Genomic DNA, 26858 nt, shown 5'->3' on the forward strand with positions numbered 1-26858 from the left:
TATGGGTCTTGTTTTTGTATCCATTCAGCCAGTGTGTGTCTCTTGGTGGGTGCGTTTAATCCATTTACATTTAAGGTAATTATCGATATGTATGTTCCTATTCCCATTTTCTGAATTGTTTGGGGTTTGTTATTGTAGGTCTTTTCCTTCTCTTGTGTTTCTTGCCTAGAGAAGTTCCTTTAGCATTTGTTGTAAAGCTTGTTTTGTGGTGCTGAATTCGCTCAGCTTTTGCTTGTCTCTAAAGGTTTTTAATTTCTCTATCAAATCTGAGTGAGACCCTTGCTGGGTAGAGTAATCTTGGTTTTAGGTTTTTCTCCTTTATCACTTTAAATATGTCCTGCCAGTCCCTTCTGGCTTTCAGAGTTTCTCCTGAAAGTACAGCTGTTAACCTTATGCCAATTCCCTTGTGTGTTATTTGTTGTTTTTTCCTTGCTGTTTTTAATATGTTTTCTTTGTATTTAATTTTTGTTAGTTTGATTAATATGTGTCTTGGGGCGTTTCTCCTTGGATTGTTCTTGTATGGGATTCTCTGTGCTTCCTGGACTTGATTAACTATTTCCTTTCCCATATTAGGGAAGTTTTCAACTATAACCTCTTCAAATATTTTCTGAGTCCCTTTTTTCTCTTCTTTTTCTGGAACCCATATAATTGTAATGTTGGTGTGTTTAATGTTGTCCCAGAGATCTCTGAGACCTTCCTCAATTCTTTTCATTGTTTTCTTTTTATTCTGCTTTGCAGTAGTCATTTGCAGTATTTTATTTTCCAGGTCACTTATCTGTTCTTCTGCCTCAGTTATTCTGCTATTGATCCCATCTAGAGTATTTTTCTTTTCATTTATTGTGTTGTTCATTGTTGCTTGTTTCATCTTTAGTTCTTCTAGGTCCTTGTTAAATGTTTCTTGCATTTTGTCTATTCTATTTCCAAGATTTTGGATCATCTTGACTATCATTATTCTGAATTCTTTTTCAGGTAGACTGCCTGTTTCCTCCTCATGTGTTAGGTCAGGTTGGTTTTTATCTTGCTCCTCCATCTGCTGTGTGTTTTTTTGTCTTCTCATTTTGCTCATTTTACTGTGTTTCGGGTTTCCTTTTTGCAGGCTGCAGGTTTGCTGTTCCCATTGTTTTTGGTGTCTGTTCCCAGTGGCTAAGGTTGGTTCAGTGGGTTGTGTAGGCTTCCTGGTGGAGGGGACTTTTGCCTGTGTTCTGGTGGATGAGGCTGGATTTTGTGTATCTGGTGGGAAGGTCCATGTCTGGTGGTGTGTTTTGGGGTGTCTGTGGACTTACTATTATTTTAGGCAGCCTCTCTGCTAATGGGTGGGGTTGTGTTCCTGTCTCGCTAGTTGTTTGCCATAGGTTGTCCAGCACTGTGGCTTGCTGGTCGTTGAGTGAAGCTGGCTGCTGGTGTTGAGATGGAGATCTCTGGGAGATTTTCGCCGTTTGATATTATGTGGAGCTGGGAGGTTCCTTGTGGACCAGTGTCCTGAAGTTGGCTCTCCCACCTCAGAGGCACAGCACTGACTCCTGGCTGCAGCACCAAGAGCCTTTCATCAACTCGGCTCAGAATGAAAGTGAGAAAAAGTAGAAAGAAAGAAAGGAAGGGTGGGAGGGAGGGAGGGAGGAAGGAAAGAAAAAAAAGGAAAGAAGAAAGAAAAAAGAAAGAAAGCAAAATAAATTAAGATAAAATAAAGTTATTAAAATTAAATATAATTATTAAGAAAAAAGATTTTTAAAAATTAAAAAAAAAACGGACGTATAGAACCCTAGGACAAATGGTGAAATCAAAGGTATACAGACAAAATCTCACACAGAATCATACACATACACACTCAGAAAAAGAGGAAAAGAGGAAACAATAATAAATCTTCTTCTCAAAGTCCACCTTTTCAATTTGGGATGATTTATTGTCTATTCAGGTATTCCACAGATGCAGGGTACATCAAGTTGATTGTGGAGTTTTAATCTATTGCTCCTGAGGGTGCTGGGAGAGATTTCCCTTTCTCTTCTTTGTTTGCACAGCTCCTGGGGCTCAGCTTTGGATTTGGCCCCGCCTCTGTGTGTAGGTCGCTGGAGGGTGTCTGTTCTTCGCTCAGACAGGCCGGGGTGAAATGAGCAGCTGACTCGGGGGCTCTGGCTCACTCAGGCTGGTGGCAGGGAGGGGTGTGGATGCCAGGCGAGACTGCGACGGCAAAGGCTGGTGGGACATTTTACCAGCCTGAGGCGTGCCGTGTGTTCTCCTGGGGAAGTTGTCCCTGGATCCCGGGACCCTGGCAGTGGCGGGCTGCCCAGGCTCCCCAGAAGGGAGGTGTAGATAGTGACCTGTGCTCGCACACAGGCTTCTTGGTGGCGGCAGCAGCAGCCTTAGCATCTCATGCCCATCTCTGGGGTCCGCGCTGTTAGCCGCGGCTCGCACCCGTCTCTGGAGCTCCTTTAAGCAGCACTCTTAATCCCCTCTCCTCGCGCACCAGGAAACAAAGAGGGAAGAAAAAGTCTCTTGCCTCTTCGGCAGCTGCAGACTTTTCGCAGACTCCTTCCCGGCCAGACGTGGCGCACTAACCCCCTGCAGGCTGTGTTCACTCCGCCAACCTCAGTCCTCTCCCTGCGCTCCGCCCCAGTGGGTGAGCAGACAAGCCTCTCAGGCTGGTGAGTGCTGGTCGGCACCGATCCTCTGTGCTGGAATCTCTCTGCTTTGCCTTCCGCACCCCTGTTGCTGTGCTCTCCTCCGTGGCTCCAAAGCTTCCCCCCTCTGCCACCCGCAGTGTCTGCCCACAAAGGGGCTTCCTAGTGTGTGGAAACCTTTCCTCCTTCACAGCTCCCTCCCACTGGTGCGGGTCCCGTCCCTATTCTTTTGTCTCTGTTTATTCTTTTTTCTTTTGCCCTACCCAGGTATGTGGGGATTTTCTTGCCGTTTGGGAGGTCTCAGTTCTTCTGCCAGTGTTCAGTAGGTGTTCTGTAGGAGTTGTTCCACATGTAGATGTATTTCTGGTGTATCTTTGGGGAGGAAGGTGATCTCTGCATCTTACTCTTCCACCATCTTCCTCCCAGTAATGTATTTTTTAGCCTCCATGTGTTTGTGTTTTTTTACATTTTTTTCCCTGTAATTCATTTCTAATCTCATAGCGTTGTGGTTAGAAAAGATGCTTGATATGATTTCAATTTTCTTAAATTGACTTAGGCTTGATTTGTGACCCAAGAGGTGAGCTATCCTGGAGAATGTTCTGTGCGCACTTGAGAAGAAAGTGTAATCTGCTGTTTTTGGATGGAATGTCCTATAAATATCAATGAAATCTATCCGGTCTATTGTGTCATTTAAAGCTTCTGTTTCCTTATTTATTTTCATTTTGGGTGATCTCTCCATTGGTGTAAGTGAGGTGTTAAAGTCGCCCACTATTACTGTGGTACTGTCAATTTCTTCTTTTATAGCTGTTAGCAGTTGCCTTATGTATTGAGGTGCTCCTATGTTGGGTGCATATAGATTTATAATTGTTATATCTTCTTCTTGGATTGATCCCTTGATCATTATGTAGTGTCCTTCCTTGTCTCTCGTAACATTCTTTATTTTAAAGTATATGTTATCTGATATGAGTATAGCTACTCCAGCTTTCTTTTGATTTCCATTTGCATGGAATATCTTTTTCCATCCCCTCACTTTCATATGTATGGGTCTTGTTTTTGTATCCATTCAGCAAGCCTGTCTCTTTTGGTTGGAGCGTTTAATCCATTCACATTTAAGGTAATTATCAATATGTATGTTCCTGTGACCATTTTCTTCATTGTTTTGGGTTCCTTTTTCATAGATCCTTTTCTTCTCTTGTGTTTCCCACTTAGAGAAGTTCCTTTAGCATTTGTTGTAGAGGTGGTTTGGTGGTGCTGAATTCTCTTAGCTTTTTCTTGTCTGTAAAGCTTTTGATTTCTCCATGGAATCTGAATGAGATCCTTGCTGGGTAGAGTAATCTTGGTTTTAGGTTCTTCCCTTTCATCACTTGAAGTATGTCATGCCACTCCCTTCTGGCTTGTAGAGTTTCTGCTGAGAAATCAGCTGTTAACCTTATGGCAGTTCCCTTGTATGTTATTTGTCAGTTTTCCCTTGCTGCTTTTAATAATTTTTCTTTGTCTTTAGTTTTTGCCAATTTGATTACTATGTGTCTCAGCATGTTTCTCCTTGGGTTTATCCTGTATGGGACTCGCTGCGCTTCCTGGACTTGGGTTGCTATTTCTTTGCCCATGTTAGGGACGTTTTCAACTATAATCTTTTCAGATATTTTCTCGGGTCCTTTCTCTCTCTCTTCTCCTTCTGAGATCCCTATAATGCACATGTTGTTGTGTTTAATGTTGTCCCAGAGGTCTCTTAGGCTGTCTTCATTTCTTTTCATTCTTTTTCCTTTATTCTGTTCCACAGCAGCGAATTCCACCATTCTGTCTTCCAGGTCACGTATCCGTTCTTCTGCCTCAGTTATTCTGCTATTGATTCCTTCTAGTGTAGTTTTCATTTCAGTTATTGTATTGTTCGTCTCTGTTTGTTCTTTAATTCTTGTAGGTCTTTGTTAAAGATTTCTTGCACGTTCTTGATCTTTGCCTCCATTCTTTTTCCGAGGTCCTGGATCATCTTCACTATCATTATTCTGAATTCTTTTTCTGGAAGGCTGCCTATCTCCACTTCATTTAGTTGTTTTTCTGGGGCTTTATCTTGTTCCTTCATCTGGTACCTAGCCCTCTGCCTTTTCATCTTGTCTGTCTTTCTGTGAATGTGTTTTTTGTTCCACAGGCTGCAGGATTGTAGTTCTTCTTGCTTCTGCTGTCTGCCTTGTGTTAGAATGCCCTTTTTAAGAAGGGGATTCCCACTGAAACAGTAGGTAGGTAGAAGTGTTGTCACCACATAGTTGGATGGCACTTTTCTTTGAGATTTTAATTTGTTTTATTGATGCTTCCAAATTAGGGAAATATATATGTAATTTTAAAAATAAATGAGAAATTGATAATAGAACAGGTTGCTTAAGATCATGTGGTGAGTTAGCAACTTACCACAGGGCCACCAAGTGCCATGAATCAGGATTCCCTGGGATTCCTGGTGTAGGGACCTCTCTGGTGGTCCAGTGGTAAAGAATCCACCTTCCTATGCAGGGGACACGGGTTTGATCCCTGGTCGAGGAATGAAGATCCCACTTGCCGCTGGGCAACTAAGCCCACACGCCACAGCTACTGAACTTACGCGCCTCAATGAGAGAGCCCATGTGCCGCGAACTACAGAGCCCACTCACTCTGGATCCTGCGCGCTACAACTAGAGAGAGAAAACCAACACGCCACAACTAGAGAGAAGCCCGCACCACAACGAAAAGATCCTGCATGCCGCAACTAAGGCCTGATGCAGCCAAAAAAATAAAGAAAAAAAAGGGAAGCCCAATTATCTTATAAAATAATGGGAGTTAAAGACCAAGGTGCTGTGGCAGAGAAATAAATAATACAGAATGATGAGATGTATATATTAAGGGATTGGGTTTTTTTTTTTCTTTTTGCGGTATGAGGGCCTCTCACTGCCGTGGCCTCTCACGTTGCGGAGCACAGACTCCGGATGCGCAGGCTCAGCAGCCGTGGCTCACGGGCCCAGCCGCTCCACGGCATATGGGATCTTCCTGGACCGGGGCATGAATCCGTGTCCCCTGCATCAGCAGGCGGACTCTCAACCAGGGAAGCTCAAGGGTTTGGGATTTTTTAACCTAAGTTAAAAATATTTCCCCTTACATGATGAGTACAGAGGCTTTGTTTGCTTATGAGACATGAATTGTCATAAACCCTTATAACCATGTTGTCTGAGTCTTCAGCCATAATTAGAGGTGATGCAGGTGGATGTAATCCCAGGGGCAGAACAGTGTTTTCTATCTCCACCTTTGTTTGGTTTGGGCTACCTTAAACAAACAGGGACTTACACACTCCTAGGAGAATTGAAGGTTTTGGTTTATTTTGCCATGTTTGAGTTCCCTTTTGGGATGTATATTAGCTCATTAGTTATACCTTCATAAAAATCTGCCCTTACAACACTCAAAATGTAAAAATAGACCTTAAATTAATTGAATTAAATTTAGAGTATACCACAGATAACTAGGATATACATCTAATATATATCAAAAGCCTGAAAACATTTGCTCATACCCTTCAGTCTAGTCATTAGATTTCATCCTGAGAATGGGGTTGTTAACTTAAACATAGGTGAACATCAGGGAGTCTTATTTTCAAATTAAGAACTCTAGAATAATTCAGCAAAAGACAAAAAGCTAAGTACACCATCTAAAGTGTAACAAAAATTGGCAGTGACCTGAATGTCCAAGTATAGGATTAAGTAAATTGTAGTTCATCACTTAATAGAATATTATGTAACCATTAATACAATACTTTTATAGATGACATAGAAACATGGGAAAATGTTTATAATAAAAGTGGAAATAATAAGTTACCTTTCGCTACAGCTATGTAAAGTATATCTGTACATGAGGAAAGAATTAACAGTAGCCAAACGTAAAACTTTTATGGGAAAGTGGTGAGCTTATTTTCCTTTTTTCCACAATTTCCTTCACTGTCATTTCAATAAAAAGAGGTAGAAGAAGGGGAGGGGAGAAAATGTAGTTTAGTTTCTGGTGTTTCCTCCCACTCTTTCGAATAATGGGGTCCTGGGAACCACCTACAGAGTGTATAGTGGTATCATTGCCACTGACTTTCTAGATTGATACTTTTTTTTCCCCCTAAGGAATTTATTTATTTGGTTGCACTGGGTCTATTTGGTTGCGCTGGGTCTTATTTGCAGCAGGCGGACTCCTTAGTTGTGGCTTGTGGGCTCCTTAGTTGTGGCTTGCCGGCTCCTTAGTTGCAACACGTGGACTCCTTAATTGTGGCTCATGGGTTCCTTAGTTGCGGGTCGCTGGCTTCTTAGTTGCAGCATGTGGGCTCCTTAGTTGTGGCATGCAAACTCTTAGTTGTGGCATGCGTGTGGGATCTAGTTCCCTGACCAGGGATCGAACCTGGGCCCCCTGCATTGGGAGCATGGAGTCTTTACCACTGTGCCACCAGGGTGGTCCCTAGATTGACACTTTTTTTTTGTTGTTTTTTTGCGGTACGCGGGCCTCTCACTGTTGTGGCCTCTCCCGTTGCGGAGCACAGGCTCCGGATGCGCAGGCTCAGCAGCCATGGCTCACGGGCCCAGCCGCTCCACGGCATGTGGGATCCTCCCAGACCAGGTCACGAACCCGTGTCCCCTGCATCAGCAGGCGGACTCCCAACCACTGCGCCACCAGGGAAACCCCCTGACACTTTTATATATAATATTTTAAAATTTTCCTTCCTGTTTTCATGTTTCTCAAAGTGTGGTTTAGGACTTGTTTCCCAGATTCATTATGGTTTATGAAGGCATCCTTACAGTAAACTGATGGTGGAAAGGTAGAATCAAGGTCAGAGAGATACAGAAAAATAACTTTGTGTGTTTCTAGGCTTGATGAGAAAAGGCTTTAGTTAACTATATTAAAGCAGAAAAGGTCAGCATCTAGTGAATGTGATGAGGTCTGCTTTCTGGTTTTGTAAAGGAAGAAAACATTCAGGAAATGGTTTTATGAAATTTGTTATAATGTAAATGGGTTCTTGTCCTATGAAATTTGGGACTTAGAGTTTTATATTTTCCCCAAAGGAAGCTGTCTTCATGTACCTCATTTAGACTCTAAACCTACTGGACAGAGCAGAATGCAAAAGACTTTCAACTGTTATACTCAAGAAATGTTTATTGTTATACTCAAGAAATGTTTATTATTAACAGAGTTGGTTGACCATGTCAGGAGTGTCCCATTTGTCCTCTGAATTTTCCTACCAGGGAAGGAGCATCCATACTGATTCATGGAACAGAAGGAACTGATTCCACACTCCAGGTTACCTCCCTGGCCCAGATTATCTTAGAACCAAGAAGCAGGACCATCCGGGGCTTTGAGGCCTTGATAGAGAGAGAGTGGCTTCAGGTGAGAAAAGCTATTTTGTCCACAGAGGAACTGCTCATAATTGATGTTTGATCCTGGTTTGTGGGAATGGATATAATATATGAAATTCTGATTGATTCAGATGTTTAATTTTCTGGGGGACAGTAAATCTCTCTTCCTCTTAATAAATGCCTGTAATCTTTACTGCCTCTCAATTTCTGTCTCCCTGTTCGCTTATATTGCTCATTTGGCCCTTCATTCCCCTAACAAACGTTATTAGTTGTACCTTGTTACCTATAGGGGAAACACAAAGAACGTGTAAAACATGGTCTTGTCTCACAGAACTTAGTCTTGCTAGAGATAAAAGACATAAACAAGGGGGGAAGGAGGAGTGGGGACTTGTAAGTACAAGGCATGTGCTTTAGTGCTTTCTACCTTCTGCTCATCTCTGTCCTGTCGTCTTCCTCAGCCAGGTGAAATCCTTCTTATCCTGTAAGATCCAGCTAAATATCTCTACTTTCGTGAAGACTCTGGGACCTTAACTTCCTTCACAGAAAAAATTGATCCATTTTCCTCACACCTTGTTTCCTGAACTAGACTCAGATATAGTGACTTCTTTGAGTTCAGGGAACCTTGCCCACCCAATTCAGCTGTTTACCCCTAGGACACAACACAGTGCTGTCCTATATAATGCTGAAGGACAGCTAAAATAAAGGTCTCATAAAATAGATGGAAATCCTTCAGGCCAGAGGTTAATTTAAATATATATACACCATGTAACTTAGTGTGTAATTGTGATTGAAAACAAATGTTTAGATATATCTTGAAAGGAAGTATCTCTGGAGAAAATCACTCGGGCCCTTCTAGTTACAATTCAGCTTTATTATGTGTTAATGCTGTTATGTTTACCATGTCTACCCACCCTGACAGCTGACCTTTATCTCTGTTTAAGTCAGACCATCCTAAATATTTGGTGCAGATCTTATTCAGCTACATTCCTTGTGATGCATAGCAAACAAACAAATGAGTATGATTGATTTGTTTATATATTACCATTTTCATGGGCATCAAAATCCCATTCATGTTCCTGGCATTATCTTTGTCAGATGAAGTAGCACGAGGACCCAAAGATAAAGCATGTATATGAAATACCTAGAAGGGTGTGATTTGGGGGGATAAGGTCAGTACTCAGGTTCTGGGTGGGCCAGAGAGCCAAATGATTCTTAAATTTCCTTTGGTCAGTAGATGACAGACTCTTCTAGTTCTTTTTGGGGGGAGGGGGAAACTAAAGACAGCTTTGTCTCTAATATAAAAGCATTCATACAGATGTAATCATGACAGTAACTTTCTTATGTAATTAAAGACTTACTATCAGGAGTAACCTGATAAAAATTTGTCTATGAGAACCCCATATCTATCTGCATTTAGTGTTGAGGCTTCCTTAGCTTACAGTAGTCTACAGTGCTTTGGATGGATAGAAGGGGATAGCCGTCCTGTTTTATACCTGAAGAGCTTATGTTCTTTGACTTTGCTCCACATTTTACAGACCTAGAAAGATTTATTTTATGCTTATTATTACTAAAGTTCATTATTCTTCTATTTGATATTCCAAGACCAACTGCAGACGTTATGGCTAACTGTATATATACCCTTGTTAAGTATTTGGAAATCTTGTCTTTTTCCTTAGTTGGTGAAGATTGTCTTAAACCAAGAAATCATTAAAGAGCAGCCACCCAAATTATATGATGTTCCATTTAATAGTTTTGTTGCAACTGTGTGAAATTTGTTACTAATGTGCTACACTGTCATCTCACTGGATATGATTGCTGCATTTCCATCTTTTCTCTTAGGCTGGTCACCCATTCCAGCAGCGCTGTGCACAGTCGGCCTATTGTAATAGTAAGCAGAAGTGGGAGTCGCCTGTATTTCTTCTCTTCTTGGACAGTGTGTGGCAGATACTTCGTCAGTTCCCTTGTTCATTTGAATTTAATGAGAATCTCCTCATCATGCTCTTTGAGCATGCATATGCCTCACAGTTTGGAACATTTCTGGGCAACAATGAAAGTGAAAGGTAGGTACCTGCTCACGTGGGGGCCATTTTATTTTTAGCTGTTTTGGTCATTTCCTAAAAGAGACCTAAAAGAGGATTTGGTTCTACATTAATGTTATTTATAAGATGGAAGAGGTTACAGTTAGTATAAATTAAATTACATAATTTATTGTGAGCCTATCACATGCTAGGTGAGAGCATATCCTGGATTTTGTTCTGTTTGATTAAAATTAGTTCATACACTGATTAAAAAGCTTTGAATAATTGAGCAACCATTAAAATGTTACTCTCCTTCTATAGGAGCATAGTATCTTACATGTGGAAGAAGCTTTAACATATAATTCAATTCTACCCTCCATGCAGTTTGATAGATTAGGAAGGTTATTATCCAGAGAAGTGAATGACTTGTCCAGGAAACACACAGCCTGTTGGTCACCAAAAGTATGGCTGTAGTACAGGTCTTCCTACTCCTGCTGTAGAATTTTCTCTCTTATACCGAGAAACTGTCCTCAGGCCCAGAGTTAGGATCTTACTTCATAACCCAGACACCATCAAGTTTATAGGTTTAATTAGAAGATTCACATCAGAATGATCATTAAAGATGCTTAACTGGTAATCTTCTCATTCGGGTACAGTCTAAAGGCTTCCTCTGGGTGGGAGGCAGGGTTTGTCCCTTGGCTGGTACCTGGCATCAGTTAGTTGAATAATAAATTTAAACAATTAACAGTTTTCATAAAAGAATAGAATTATTGCATCTTTACCTGTTTGAAATTCAAGAACATAGAGCAATACATGTTTTTTTACTTAAAGCTGAATTGGCAGATATTTCAACTTTAGAGTTTCTTACAGATTCTTGTCTTCAGAAGTAGGGAAAAATTTAGAACTATTTGCTCTAGAAAGTTCTGTGTCACCACAGTTTTCTCACCATGCTTTGGCTATATTTACTGCAGCCACATGTGATTCATATGGTCAGTTTGATTTAATGGATTTGTTTATAATTTGCACTGTTTCTTCTGTATCCCAAGGGTATTTGCTCTAAGTGTTTTCTCTGATAATATATGGAGTTGGGAGAGGACTAACTTGCTCAAGATAAAATGTCTTATTGGTACCGAGTCCAAGCTTGTACTGCTTCTGCACGACAAGCCAATAAATCGAGAGACGAGGTGTTGGGGCAAGGAATAGCAACTTTATTCAGAAAGCCAGCAGACCGGGAAGATGGTGGACTAGTGTCCCAAAGAACCATCTTGCCTGGGTTTGGATGCTAGTTTCTTTTATAAAACAAAGAGGGGAAAGTTAAAAAAGAAAAAGAAAAAAACACAAGGTGATAAGTTGTTGTAAATGTTTCCTGGTTCCTGCCAGACTCTGGAGGGGATGCATTCATTTCTTCCTCCTTGCAGTCCGTCACAGGTGGGCCTGGTCAGGATGTTTCCTGGGAGCTAAACAAAGGTGTTTTAGCTTACTGCTCAGGATGGGGGACTGCTCAGGGTTCCCCAGATGGGCCATTATGTATTCTTTAAGCGATAAGCAACATTCCTTTAGTGATTAACTTGTAGCAAAAGCAGTAGAATACAAAGTTTAGAGTAAAAGAAACAGATCCAGTATGGAGCCAGATTTGTTCTTCCCTATTACATTATGTTGGCATTACAAAATCGAACCTTTGTGAAAACCTTCAGATGGGTTGGTGGTTGGGATTGTCCCTGAACTGTTCATTCATAGTTTAGGCTTAAATGAATCTTTGAACATCGTACCTCAATTTTTTCAATTGATGAAATTTACTTTGGGTATTTTAGTATCATTTTAAGTTGACTTTCTAGAAATGATTATACTTATATTATTACACTTGAATTCATTACTTATGCCAAAAGAACAGGCCTACTTCCAAAAAGTAGGATTTGGATTGATTTGTGATGGAGATGCCATTAATATTTCCCTTCCCACCCCAGAAACTATTCTGTAACACGTAGTTAATCCAAATAGAACATAAATTATTAATTTTTTCCTAGTTTTTCCTTATTAACAATAGATGAAAAGTTTAATGCTTCCTGACTTTAGGGTTCTATTCATCTCTGTTTTAGAATTCTGCTAGTCAGAATAGAGTTTAATTAGAAGAGATGACCTAAGAGAAAGCAATGACCATCCTTTTTTTTCCCTTTTAAATATTACATATGAAAGAATAAGAACTTTTAAGATTTGTTATGAATACAAAGTCTGAAATTACTTGAACCCTGTGAATTTGGGAGATTGGAGTATTAGCTAGCCTAATAAGATTTTTTAAAAATCTTTAAAGATTTAAAAAAAATCTTTAAAAACCACTGAAACTTCTTGGTAAAAGATGACTTCAGTTAAAAGGGAAAATGTAACATTTTTAAAAAACAGCTTTATTGAGATATAATGCATTTACCATAATATTCAGCCATTTAAAGTGTATTTATTGTGATTTTTAAAAATGGTATATTCAGAGTTGTGCAACCAGCACTGCACCTAATTTTAGAACATTTTCATCACCTCCAAAACAAACCCCATATCCATTACCAGTCACTATCCATTTTCCCTCCCTCCATCCCCTAGCCCCTGATAACCACAAATCTGCTCTTAGTCTATAAATTTGCCTGTTTGACTATTTCATATAAATGGAATCATACAATATGTGGTCTTTTATGATTGGCTTCTTTCACTGAGCATATTTCCAAGGTTCATCCATGTTGTAGAATGTGTTGTTTCCATCATTTGGCTACCATAAATAATGCTGTGTTAAACATTTGTATACAAGTTTTTGTGTGGACATATATCCATTTATCTTAGATATAAACCTAGGAGTGGAATTGTGGGTCATATGGTAACTGACATTTTGAGGAGCTGTGAAAGAAAGTGGCAGCACCATTTTACATTCCCACCAGCAATGTATGAGGGCTCCAGTTTCTCCATATCTCCACCATTTTTTATTGTCTGCCCTTTTGATTTAGTCATCCTAGTGGGTGTAAAGTGGTGTAAATCTCATTACAGTGATTTGCATTTCCTTAATGGACCAATGGTGTTGATCAGCTTTGCATGTGTTTGTTGGGCATTTGTGTTGTCACTTCTTTGATATCCAAATATCTATTTGGATACTTTGCCAATTTTTTCATTGGGTTATTTGTCTTTTTATTGTTGAGTTGTAAGAAAATTTTGATAGAGATTGCATTGGAATCTGTGGATCACTTTGGGTAGTTATTACTGCCTTAACAGTGTTGTCTTCCAGTCTATGAACACGGGATGTCTTTCCATTTATTTAGGTCTTTAATTCCTTTCAGCAATATTTTATAGTTTTCAGTATACAAATATTTTACCTCTTCAGTTAAATTTATTCTTGGTATTTTAATATTTTGAATGCTGTTGTAAATGGAATTGTTTTCTTAATTTTTTTGGAGTATTCACTGCTGGCATATAGAAACATGACTGTTTTTCTGTGTCTATCTTGTACCCTGCAGTTTTGCCAGATTTATTTATTAGCTCTAGTAGTTCGTGTGTGTGTGTGGATTCTTTGGGATTTTCTATGCATAGGATCATGTTATTTGCAAGTAGAAATCATTGTATGTCTTCCTTTCTACTTTGGATGTGTTTTCTTTCTTTTTCATGTCTAATGAATTTCCAGTACAGCATTGAATGGCAGTGGTGAAAACAGGCACTCTTGTTTTATTCCTGATCTTAGGGAGAAAGCTTTCAGTCTTTCACGAGTGTAATGTTGAGTATGATGTTAGCTGTGTTTTTTTTCATAAGTACCCTTTACCATGTTGAGGAAGTTCCCTTCTATTCCTAATTTATTGAGTGTTTTTGTCATGAAAAGATGTTTTGTTATCTGCTTTTTCTGCATTAATTGCAATGATCATGTGGTTTTTTTCTCTTTGTTCTATTAATGTGGTGTATTACATTGATTGATTTTCTTATGTTGAACCACTCTTGTATACTTAGGATAAATCTCGCTTGGTCATGGTATATAATCCTTTCAATGTGCTGTTGTATTTGGTTTGCTAGTAGTTTGTTGAGAATTTTTGCATCTATATTTGTAAGGGACATTGGCCTATTACAGTTTTCTTGTATCATTGTCTGGCTTTGGCATCAGGGTGATAATAGCTTCATAAAATGAGTTAGGAAATATTCCTTTTCTATTTGTTGGGGAGTTTGAGAAGGATTGGTGTTCATTTTTCTTTTATATTTGATAGAATTTACCAGTGAAACCATCTGGTCCTAGACTTTTCTTTGTGGAGAGATTATTTGTTACTGAGTCAATTTCCTTATTTGTTATAGGTCTGTTGAGATTTTTTATTTCTTCAGTCAGTTTAGGTAATTTTTGTGTTTATAGGAATTTGTCCGTTTCATCCAGATTATCTAATTTGTTGGTGTGCAGTTAATAGTATTTTCTTAAAATCTTTTTTATTTCTGTAAGGTCAGTAGTAATGTCCCATTTTCATTTTTGATTTTAGTTATTTGCATCTTCCTTTTTTGTCATTCTAGCCAGAGGAACAATTTTGTTGATCTTTTCAGAGAACTGACTTTTGGTCTCATTGATGTTATTTTAAAAAGTTTTTTTGTCTGTCTCCTCTGTAATCTTAGTTTTTCCTTCCTTCTGCAAGCATTGGCTTAGTTTGCTCTCCTTTGTCTAGTTCCTTAAGGTGTAAAGTTAGATTACTGATTTGAGATCTTTCCTTTTTAACATAGGTTCTTGCTATAAATTTCCCTCTGAGCATTACTTTCACTGGAGTTGTGTTAGCATGTTGTGTTTTTGTTTTCATTCATTTGTAAGTATTTTCTGACTTCTTTTGTGATGTCTTGTTTAAACCGTTGGTTGTTTGAAAGTGTGTTATATAATTCCACATACTTATGTATTTTCCAGTTTTTCTTCTGTTATCAATTTCTAACTTCATTCCCTTGTGGTTGAAGAAGATGCTTTGTATGATCTCAGTCTTTTAAAATGTATTGAGCTTTGTTTTGTGGCCTACCACGTGGTCTGGCCTGCAGAATGCTTCATGTCCACTTGAGAAGAATGTGTGTTCTGCTGTTGGGTAGAGTTTTCTATATTTGTCTTACATTTTGTTCAAGTCCTGTATTTCCTTATTTATCTTCTCTCTAGTTACTGGGATAGTGAAATCCTCAACTATATTAGAGAATTGTCTGTTTCTCTGTTCCATTACGTCAGTTTTTGCTTCATATGTTTTGTGGCTCGGGTGCAACATACATATATATTTATAATTATTATATCTTCTTGGTGGATTAACTTTGTTGCCAGCTTTGGAAGCCTGCAAAACAGTCTTTGTTTTGATGTTGTTGACAGTTAAAAATGCTGACAAATATTTTAATTTTACAACATTTTGTTCCTCTGCTAAAAGTCTTGTGTTCTGCTTTCTAACATACAACAGAAAAGAAATTGTCCTGTTAGAAGGAGCATTTAATAGTGGTTGTCATAAATTAATTGCTTTAATGGCAGTTTTCTTTCTTGATCAGATGCAAGTTGAAGCTACAGCAGAAAACGATGTCTCTATGGTCTTGGGTCAACCGGCCCAGTGAACTGAGTAAGTTCACCAACCCTCTCTTTGAAGCCAACAATCTTGTCATCTGGCCTTCAGTTGCTCCACAGAGTCTTCAGCTGTGGGAGGGTAAGCCACGCATCCTTCGCAAACATTTTATTAATATAGTCTAGGATGTTCTCTTGACTGCCTGTGGGTACATGAGTACATGGATACTGCTGTTTATATCGGATATTTTCTCAAGATAAGAAGGTACATTTTTTTTTATTGTGACAAAAACACAAAATTTACCAACTTAACCATCTTTGAGTGTGCAGTTCAGTATGGTTAAGTATATCATGTTGCTGTGAAACAGGTCTCCACAACTTTTCATCTTGTAAATCTAAAACTCTGTACCCATAAACAACTTCTCAGTGCCCCTCTCCAGCCCCAGGCAACCACCCTTCTGCTTTCTGTCTCTGGATTTGACTACTCCAGGTACCTCATATAAGTGGAACCATACAGTATTTGTCCTTTTGTGACTGGCTTATTTCATTAGCATAATTAATGTGCTCAAGGCTCATCCATGTGGTAGCATGGGACAGGATCTCCTTCCTCTTTTTTTTTTTTTTGTGGTACGTGGGCCTCTCAGTGTTGTGGCCTCTCCCGTTGCGGAGCACAGGCTCAGCGGCCATGGCTCACAGGCCCAGCCGCTCCACGGCATGTGGGATCCTCCCGGACTGGGGCATGAACCCGTGTCCCCTTCATCGGCAAGCAGACTCTCAACCACTGCGCCACCAGGGAAGCCCTCTCTTTCCTCTTTAAGGCTGAGTAATTTTCTGTTGTGTGTGTGCATGACGTTTTGTTTATCCTTATGTCAGTGGGCACTTGGGTTGCCTCCACGTTTTGGCACATAGGCATGCAAACATCTCTTTGAGGCCCTGCTTTCCATTCTTTGGGGTACGTACCCAGAAGTGGAATTGCTGGATCATGTGGTAATGCTACGTTCAGTATTTTGAGGAACAGTAATTCTGTTTTCCGTAATGACTGCATCATGTTACGACCCCACCAGCAATGAACAAGGGTTCCAGTTTCTCCACATCTTCATCAATGCTTGTTATTTTCTGCTTTTCCCCTTTGATAGGCCATCCTAATGGGTGTGAGGAAAAGTACATTACTTTTTGTGTAGAAAAAGTGATAGGTGGTTGGGACAGGTATAAACTGTAAACTCCTAGGAGATGGTTTCTGTTTGCTTTATTAAGTAGTCATTAGGTAGATTCTTCTGTTGAAGGCTGTGGAAGGGGTAATGAACTAGTCATTCTAGTAAGATTCCACAAAACGTACATAAATGCCATCCATCAGTGCAGTAATACAGATATCCTGTTTGTGTGGAACAGTAATCCAGGCTTAATTTTCATGTCTATTCTAAAGAATGTGTTTTTTGGTTTTTTTTGCGGTACACGGGCCTCTCACTGTTGTGGCCTCTCCCGTTGCAGAGCACAGGTTCCGGACGCGCCCGCTCAGCGGCCGTGGCTCACGGGCCTAGGCGCTCTGCGGCATGTGGGATCTTCCTGGACCGGGGCACGAACCCGTGTCCCCTGCATCGGCAGGCGGACTTTCAACTGCTGCACCACCAGGGAAGCCCCCTAAAGAACGTGTTTTACCTACATTAATTTTTCAGATTCTTGAAGTTTAGCTCCTTAAATACTAAAGCTTGTTTTTTTAAAAAATAACTAAAACCTATCTAAAACATATTATCCATTCATTAAGCAAAGACTATAAAATACCATTTAATTTCTTTTTAACCAATTTGTAGGTAGTGAGTACATTTTTATTCATCTTTATATTAAACAATATAAGGCATACACACAGGAATAACAGCTGTTTGGTAAATTGAAGTACTATAAATGTCAGTTAGTATACTGTGTTCTAATACATTATTGTCTCAAGGGTAATTCTTGTGTGGAAACTGCCCGTTGTGTGTAAAAGGGTCTCAGGTTGCTTTGCTTCCTTGTTTTGAGACCGAGCCTGTTTCTGTCACTTCTCCGGCCATCAGTTTCACGGCTTGTTCCGCTTGGCATATCTGTCATTAGCTGCTTCCTCCCCCTCAGTTTATGCTTCTAATCTTATCAGTTGAGGTGTCCCCTAGTTAGAATTGTGGGAAAGTGGCCTCAGTCTCCAGGGTCTCTGAGTCTGAGTGTTAGTGCTTTGGGGATTTGGGGCTGCTCAGAACTTCTCCTTGCTTATTGAGTGTTTAGATAGTCACAGATGCAGGACAGGTGATCTCTTAAATGAGAGTTTACAGCTGTACTACTTGTTTAAGACTTCTGAGACAATTTACCTAAAAGCCACTGTCATGTTTAATAACTGAAACAAGAATCTAGTTAGTTGGGAGGAAAGCCAAAATTGGGAGTCCAATGGCCTAAAGGACGATTTAACTTGTTTTTACCAAACCTCATTGACAGTTTAGGGATTATGTGATAGAAGAAAATTTTTTTGTTATATGAATGAGTTCCTCCTACACCATTAAGAAAGGGGTTTCTCTGTATGTTTACTACCTCCTCAACTTAGAACTGGAAGAAATCCTGTTAGGTAAAATATTCTCATGGAAAGTATATGGATTGTATAATGACACTACTCTGGCCTTAAAATGTCTCTCTGCTGTTTATAATTACATTGTAGTCATTGTAGTCAACCATTAATATTAAGTAATTCCTATATTGAAGAACAGGATTTTAAAAATAAGCTCATTTAATAGAAAAATCAACACAGGTCAGTCTTTAGTCTGTGTTTCTATCTTCTTCTATCTAGCATTTGGACACACTACAGAAGGACTGTCTAGGGTGCATGGCAGTTTGGTTTATGGAAAGTATTCTAATACAAAGTATTCTAATCATAAAACTTTTGTGAACTTGCCAGCTGCTGACTTCTTGCAGCCTGGAAGGTGTTTGTGCCTCCTGGCCTGAGTATCTTTAAGCCGTTACTTTGGGCTGATATCATTAACGTACATCTGTGTAGAGGAGAAAATGTCTTTACTCCATAATAAAAGGATAATTATTATTTGGGGAAAGAAGCAGTTGCCTACAGAATTGGAAAGCTGCCTCATAAGTAACAGAGAGAGAGAGAGAGTGTGCTGAAGTTTAGGCTCTTAAATAACAGTTTGTGTAGTTCTGTTTTGCTGTAACTGCCGCTTTTCCAGTGAAAGTGATTTCACACATGTAGGTCTTACAGGTCTGGATAAAGTTCTGTAATTGTTTAAAGGAAGATTTGTATTGTGAAACTATAACGTTTATCTCATTGTAAATGTACAGTTTGTATTCCTGAATATATCAGAGAACAGGATTTTGATCTATTTCATAATTTTGTGGGGTTTTGAAGAATTAATGAGCATGTACATAGTGACTTTTTTTTTAATTTTTGAATTTTATCGTTTCATACAGCAGGTTCTTATTAGTCATCCATTTTACACACATCAGTGTAGACATGTCAATCACAATCTCCCAGTTCATCCCACCACCACCCCCACTCCCACTTCTTTCACCCCTTGGTGTCCATACGTTTCTTCTCTACATCTGTGTCCCAATTTCTGCCCTGAAAACCGGTTCATCTGTACCATTTTTCTAGGTTCCACATATATGTGTTAATATACAATATTTGTTTTTCTCGTTCTGACTTACTTCACTCTGTATGACAGTCGCTAGATCCATCCACGTCTCAACAAATGACCCAATTTCGTTCCTTTTTATGGCTGAGTAATATTCCATTGTATATATGTACCACATCTTCTTTATGTGTTCATCTGCTGATGGGCATTTAAGTTGCTTCCCTGACCTGGCTATTGTAAACAGTGCTGCAGTGAACATTGGGGTGCATGTGTCTTTCTGAATTATGGTTTTCTCTGGGTATATGCCCAGTAGTGGGATTTCTGGGTCATATGGTAATTCTATTTTTAGTTTTTTAGGGAACCTCCATACTGTTCTCCATAGTGGCTGTATCAATTTACATTCCCACCAACAGTGCAAGAGGGTTCCCTTTTCTCCACACCCTCTCCAGCATTTGTTGCTCGAAGATTTTCTGATGATACCCATTCTGACTGCTGTGAAGTGATACCTCATTGTAGTATTGAATTGCATTTCTCTAATAATTAGTGATGTTGAGCAGCTTTTCATGTGCTTCTTGGCCATCTGTACATCTTTGGAGAAATGTCTATTTAGGTCTTCTGCCCATTTTTTGAGTGGGTTGTTTGTTTCTTTAATATTGAGCTGCATGAGCTGTTTATAGATTTTGGAGATTAATCCTTTGTTGATTCGTTTGCAACTGTTTTCTCCCATTCTGAGGGTTGTCTTTTCATCTTCATTGTAGTTTCCTTTGCTGTGCAAAAGCTTTTAAGTTTCATTAGGTTCCATTTGTTTATTTTTGTTTTTATTTCCATTACTCTAGGAGGTGGTTCAAAAAAGGTCTTGCTGTGATTTATGTCAGAGAGTTTCTTCCTGTATTTTCCTCTAAGAGTTTGATAGTTTCTGGCCTTACATTTAGGTCTGTAATCCAATTTGAGTTTATTTTTGTGTATGGTGTTAGTGAGTGTTCTAATTTCATTCTTTTACATGTAGCTGTCCAATTTTCCCAGCATGACTTACTGAAGAGGCTGTCTTTTCTCCGCTGTATATTTTGGCCTCCTTTATCAAAGATAAGGTGACCATATGTACGTGGGTTTATCTCTGGGCTTTCTATCCTGTTCCATTGATCTATATTTCTGTTTTTGTGCCAGTACAATACTGTCTTGATTACTGTAGCTTTGTAGTATAGTCTGAAGTCAGGGAGTCTGATTCCTCCAGCTCCATTTTTTTCCCTCAAGACTGCTTTGGCTATTCGGGGTCTATTCGGGGTCTTTTGTGTCTCCATATAAATTTTAAGATTTTTTTGTTCTGGTTCTGTAAAAAATGCCATTGGTAATTTGATAGGGATTCCATTGAATCTGTAGATTGCTTTGGGTGGTATAGTCCTTTTCACCATGTTGATTCTTCCAGTCCAAGAACATGGTATATCTCTCCATCTGTTTATATCATATTTAATTTCTTTCATCAGTATCTTATAGTTTTCTGCATACAGGTCGTTTGTCTCCCTTGGTAGGTTTACTCCTAGGTATTTTATTATTTTTGTTTCAATGGTAAATGGGAGTGTTTTCTTGATTTCACTTTCAGATTTTTCATCATAGGTGTATAGGAATGCCAGAGAATTCTGTGCATTAATTTTGTATCCTGTAACTTTACCATATTCATTGATTAGCTCTAGTAGTTTTCTGGTAGCATCTTTAGGATTCTCTATGTATAGTATCATGTCATCTGCAAATAGTGACAGCTTTAATTCTTCTTTTCTGATTTGGATTCCTGTTATTTCCTTTTCTTCTATGATTGCTGTGGCTAAAACTTCCAAAACTGTGTTGAATAAGAGTGGTGAGAGTGGGCAGCCTTGTCTTGTTCCTGATCTTAGTGGAAATGCTTTCAGTTTTTCACCATTAAGGACAATGTTGGCTGTGGGTTTGTCATATATGGCCTTTATTATGTTGAGGTAGGTTCCCTCTGTGCCCACTTTCTGGAGAGTTTTTATCATAAATTGGTGTTGAATTTTGTCAAAAGTTTTTCCTGCATCTATTGAGATGATCATACGGTTTTGCTTCTTCAATTTGTTAATATGGTGTATCACATGGATTGATTTGCGTTTATTGAAGAATCCTTGCATCCCTGGGATAAATCCTACTTGATCATGGTGTGTGATCCTTTTAATGTGTTGTTTGATTCTGTTTGCTAGTATTTTGTTGAGGATTTTTGCATCTATACTCATCAGTGATATTGGTCTGTAATTTTCTTTTTTGTAGTATCTTTGTCTGGTTTTGGTATCAGGGTGATGGTGGCCTCGTAGAATTTGGGCGTGTTCCTTCCTCTGCAATTTTTGGAAGAGTTTGAGAAAGATGGGTGTTAGCTGTTTTCTATATGTTTGATAGAATTTACTTGTGAAGCCATCTGGTCCTGGACTTCTGTTTGTTGGAAGATTTTTTTTTTTTTTTTGCGGTACGCGGGCCTGTCACTGCTGTGGCCTCTCCCATTGCGGAGCACAGGCTCCGGATGCGCAGGCTTAGTGGCCGTGGCTCACGGGCCTAGCCGCTCCGCAGCATGTGGTATCTTCCTGGATCGGGGCACAAACCCATGTCCCCTGCATCGGCAGGCGGACCCTCAACCACTGCGCTACAAGGGAAGCCCCTGTTGGAAGAATTTTTGTTCTTCTTTCTCTAGTTCCTTTAGGTGTAAGGTTAGATTGTTTACTTGAGATTTTCCTTGTTTCTTGAGGTAGGCTTGTATTGCTATAAACTTCCCTCTTAGAACTGCTTTTGCTGCCTCACAGAGGTTTTGGATGGTCATGTTCTCGAAATTTGTCTCTAGGTATGTTTTGATTTATTCAGTGATCTCTTGGCTATTTAGTAATGTATTGTTTAGCTTTCATGTGTTCGCCTTTTTACGTTTTTTTCCCCTGTAATTCATTTCTAATCTCATAGCATTGTGGTCAGAAAAGATGCTTAATATGATTTCAGTTTTCTTAAATTTACTGAGGCTTGATTTGTGACCCAAGATGTGATCTGTCCTGGAGCATGTTCCATGTGCACATGTTCCATGTGCACATGAGAAGAAAGTGTAATCTGCTGTTTTTGGATGGAATGTCATATAAATATCAGTTAAATCTATCTGGTCTATTGTGTCATTTAAAGCTTGTGTTTCCTTTTTAATTTTCTGTTTGGATTATCTGTCTATTGGTGTAAGTGAGGTGTTAAAGTCCCCCACTATTATTGTGTTACTGTCAGTTTCCTCTTTTATAGCTGTTAGCAGATGCCTCATGTATTGAGGTGCTCCTATGTTGGGTGCATATAGATTTATAATTGTTATATCTTCTTCTTGGATAGATCCCTTGATCGTTATGTAGTGTCCTTGTCTCTTGTAACATTATTTTAAAGTCTATTTTGTCTGATATGAGTATTGCTACTCCAGCTTTCTTTTGATTTCCATTTGCATGGAATATCTTTTTCCATCCCCTCACTTTCAGTCTTTGTGTGTCCCTAGGTCTGAAGTGGGTCTCTTGTAGACAGCATATATATGGGTCTTGTTCTTGTATCCATTCAGCAAGCCTGTGTCTTTTGGTTGGAGCATTTAATCCATTTACATTTAAGGTAATTATCGATATATATGTTACTATTACCATTTTCTTAATTGTTGTGGGTTTGTTTTTGTAGGTCCTTTTCTTCTCTTGTGTTTCCCTCTTAGAGAAGTTCCTTTAGCATTTGTTGTAGAGGTGGTTTGGTGGTGCTGAATTCTCTTAGGTTTTGTTTGTGAAGCTTTTGATTTCTCTATTGAATCTGAATGAGATCCTTGCTGGGTAGAGTAATCTTGGTTGTAGCTTCTTCCCTTTCATCACTTTAAATATATCATGCCACTCCCTTCTGGCTTGTAGAGTTTGTGCTGAGAAATCAGCTGTTAACCTTATGGGGATTCCGTAATAGTGACTTCTTGAATACTGTACTCAATTGTACTCTTTCAATACCTCAAGATTGTTGTATATTTTAGAGTATAATAAAACACAGATGTGAATTGTGAAAAAATGAGAAGGATTATAATGCATGGGATTATATATTAACCACAATTATAATGCTAATCTGTTGTGTGTATCTTTTTCCCTTCTGTTTTCCTTTTGTGGATTCAATAGGTATTTTTCTGCGTTGGAACAGATCTTCCAAGTATTTGGATGAAGCATATGAAGAAATGGTTAACATCATTGAATATAACAAGGAATTACAAGCAAAAGTAAATATCCTTAGGCGGCAGTTGGCAGAACTGGAGACTGAAGATGGGATGCAGGAGAGTCCCTGAATTCCAGATCCCCTGCAGCCCTCGGAGGACCGTGAGGACTGATATCCCATCTCTCTCTCCCTTGCCCTTCAGTTCACTTTCACACAGTAGCCTTAAACTTAAGGCTTTAGATGTAAGAACCTTCTAATATAATGGACTCCTCAAAACTTTATGAATGGAACTTACTATAATTATTCATGTTTCATGTGGCCTGTTAGGCCTCTTCACTTTGGGAGCAGGAAGGAGGTGCTAGTCATTTTATTTTACATGAAACAAGTGACCTATTTAATGCCATTTGTGTTATATGCCATTTCACCCTAAGCTTTTCTCTGCATCCATTTTCCAAACAGTGCTCCAGACCAGTCAAGGATATGATTAAACTCTTAGGGAATATATGTTAGTTTAAAAAAAGGATCAGACTTTGAAGCACTCCAAATATAGAAATATTTTTGAAACCTGAAATGGTTGATAAACGAAGAATTTTGTGTTTAACATACCATTTCCAATACCTTTGCCACATAAAAAAGCCATTCTCTTTAAAACAGTTTTGGACTGACAGAGCTGAATTCATCCTCATTCTGATTTGTCAAGAAAACAAAAGCTGAATATTTATTCAAGGTAAATTATTTTTACGTAAAGGGCAACAGCTATAGTCCTCTGATATTTACATTAAGAAGAAGTAAATTTATTGTAACAGATACTAAAATATGTGCAATATAGAAATAAAGTAGGAATTTGTTACTGATAAAGTATCTTTAGTGTTGAATTGGTTTTTCAGGGTTTTGACACACATGTTAAATGTGTGTCAAATGCTGGATGTAATGTTAAACTGTCATTTAGAATAGATGTTAATTTGTTATGATTAAGCTACAAATACGGTTTCCTTAAACCAGAGATGCACCGCCCTTGTCTGAAGTTCTTATTGCACTGGTTTATGTATGGATATGTGTGTTTTATTATGTTTTGTTTTATTTTTAAATATTCTAAGAGTTCACTAATACTAAGGTTAAAATTTTCTTATTGTCTTGAGCCTTTTGAACATTTATCTTGACTCTGCTGATTTGTCCATTATATGCTAGGCAAATAATTTAAGTGGAGGTGAAAGTTTATGAATGTGATGCAGCTATGTTTTAAACTTCAGAAGCCAATTTGAAATGTTTCAATGTTACAGAAACAGTGACGACTATATTTATGTGCTATGCTGGTTTATGCCTGCAATTCTAAAATTTGTGGTTTGGTGCTTTCCTTATACATTTTTGTTTTGTGGCACAGGTTGTTTTAACAGATACTGTCAATTCTAGTTTTCCTTTAAAAGGAGAGTTGAAGGGCAATCTTTAATACCATTTCTATCCCATCTATATATAACCATTTCATTGTAAAACACACCAAAACTGAACCCTGCTTTAGGGCTATGTATTGAGTTAAAATTTTAATTCTTCAAAATCAACTGTAGCAAAATCTATGGCCACATTCAGAAGCCTTAAAAAGTGGCAAATACTTTCTATCTCCAGCTGCCCAAACTTTTTTTTTTTCTGTTTCCTCAGACTTTTAGCAAAAGGCTAGACAGCAATCCACAGAGCTCTCTTCTGGTAAATTTGTCTGCTTTCTCCTCTAAGCCCAGTTTTATTCGTGACCTGTTTTGTTGGCTATAGTTATGAATCTTGGGGCATTAAAGCCCTCACCTAAAGGCTAATAAGGCAAGGAGCAAAGAAGGTGTACTTTCTTGCTGTAGATATCTGTGTGTTGTGTGAAATGTCTGTATTAATTTTTTAAAAGAGGAAACACCCCAGCATTTTATGGATCCTCAAAATTAAAGAAGGCGCCTTTTTCTTCTCAGTTAACGGCCCCATAAGGAAAACCATATAGAGATTTTCTTTTAGTGATTCTTTAGAAGTGACTCTCACTGGTAATATTAATTGGCCATAAGGCTTCTGTGGGTGGAAACTTTGGAGGGATTTTTTATTAGCTTTGGTCATGGAGAAATTGTATGCCATCAACTTATAACTGTCTTCCTGATGAACATTTTATATGTGAGCCAGAGTACAGTAATAGCATAGTGTTTCAATTTCTTTTTCTTTCTCTTATTGAGACAGCAATCATAAGCTGTTTGGACAAGTTTGTGTTTTAGTGTTAATTTATAATTAGAGATTGTCCAAACCTCAGTTCTGTTTACAAGGTGTAAAAACAAACTTTGGTATCAATGCAATTTCAAAGGGGTCATCTAATAAGACAAATACTAAGGTTTCCACAAACCTGAGAACTCTGTCAAAGACAAGTGCTTTATCAATATAATTTGAAGAGAGTTTTTAGTAATACTATTAAGTTACTTATCCCTTGGATGAAAAGAATAATTACAGTGGATATACTTATGAGAAGCTACTTATTAAAGGTTAAGTTTGGAGAATTGTCTTTGATAAATATGGCTTTAAAAACTTTAATGAAGAGAATGATGGCCAAATTAGTGAGCATGCAGATTACCCCATTACAAGCCAATAATAAAGTGAGATATAATCAAGTTCATGTACATTATTGTGAAGGCTGGTTTACATTTTTGGAATGCAAAAAATAAGCCCCACAAAGAATATTTTTAAAATATTGCTACAGTACAAGGATCCTTAGATTTAAATTAATAATTTTTTAAAAATTAGAAGAACATAGTTTGTAATATAAAAATGCTGAAACTTTTTGGGTGGTCTAAGGCTTTTCAGTAGTTTGACATTTTTCATTTTGATTTTATTAAATGGGAAGAAAACAAGCAGAAATTACAAAATCTTATAGATTTAAGACACCTATAAATTTGTTTTATTTGTAAGAAAACTTAGGCCTTTGAAGCAAGTTTTTAAAGTGATTTTGGGGAAAACTTTGGAAGACGATAGATAGTCATTTAAGATCTGTATGGAGAATTTAAAAACTTTTCTTTGAATTCTAAAGCCTGATTTTGTAGAGGTGATATGTCACTGCTTTTCATTTTAAAGGATGAAAATTTAGTGAGATTTTAGTCTTTGATTCAGTCAGTATTTATGTTAAATAAAAAAGTCAATATATGGAAAAGATTTGACCAGTAATTGTCTCTTGAAGTGAAAAACGGGGAACATTTTGCTGCATTTAAAAATAATCTGCTTAAAGGTATAACTCTTAAAGTTATCTGGTTTCAAGATTAGTTTTGTTTTTTTTTTTGTTGTTGTTTTTGTGGTACGCGGGCCTCTCACTGCTGTGGTCTCTCCCGCTGCGGAGCACAGGCTCTGGACGTGCAGGCCCAGTGGCCCAGTGGCCCACGGGCCCAGCTGCCCTGCAGCACGTGGGATCCTCCTGGACCGGGGCACGAACCCGCGTCCCCTGCATTGGCAGGCAGACCCTCAACCACTGCACCACCAGGGAAGCCCCAAGATTAGCTGTTTTAATTGTTAGTCTTAACTAAATCATCAGGTTCACTTACTATCAGACCTTAACCTGAGACACAGTTTTGGTATTTACCCATATCCAGATTTAA

At 38.5% G+C, this 26858-nt stretch overlaps 1 protein-coding gene across 1 annotated transcript in view; it reads left to right on the forward strand.

Annotated features, from left to right (window-relative positions):
- The window catches only part of MTMR9 (myotubularin related protein 9), a 78968-nt gene extending 52358 nt beyond the window's left edge, over positions 1–26610 (forward strand). Inside the window, exons 7-10 of the mRNA XM_082842785.1 lie at positions 7847–7988; positions 9797–10017; positions 15475–15626; positions 23226–26610. Coding sequence (XP_082698911.1) covers positions 7847–7988; positions 9797–10017; positions 15475–15626; positions 23226–23389 — 679 coding nt within the window. The 3' untranslated portion in view covers positions 23390–26610. The remainder of the gene's footprint in view (positions 1–7846; positions 7989–9796; positions 10018–15474; positions 15627–23225) is intronic.
- The last annotated feature ends 248 nt before the right edge of the window (positions 26611–26858 follow it).

This window comes from Leucopleurus acutus (assembly GCF_964270905.1).
Source record: "Leucopleurus acutus genome assembly, chromosome: 7".
NCBI lineage: Eukaryota > Metazoa > Chordata > Mammalia > Artiodactyla > Delphinidae > Leucopleurus > Leucopleurus acutus.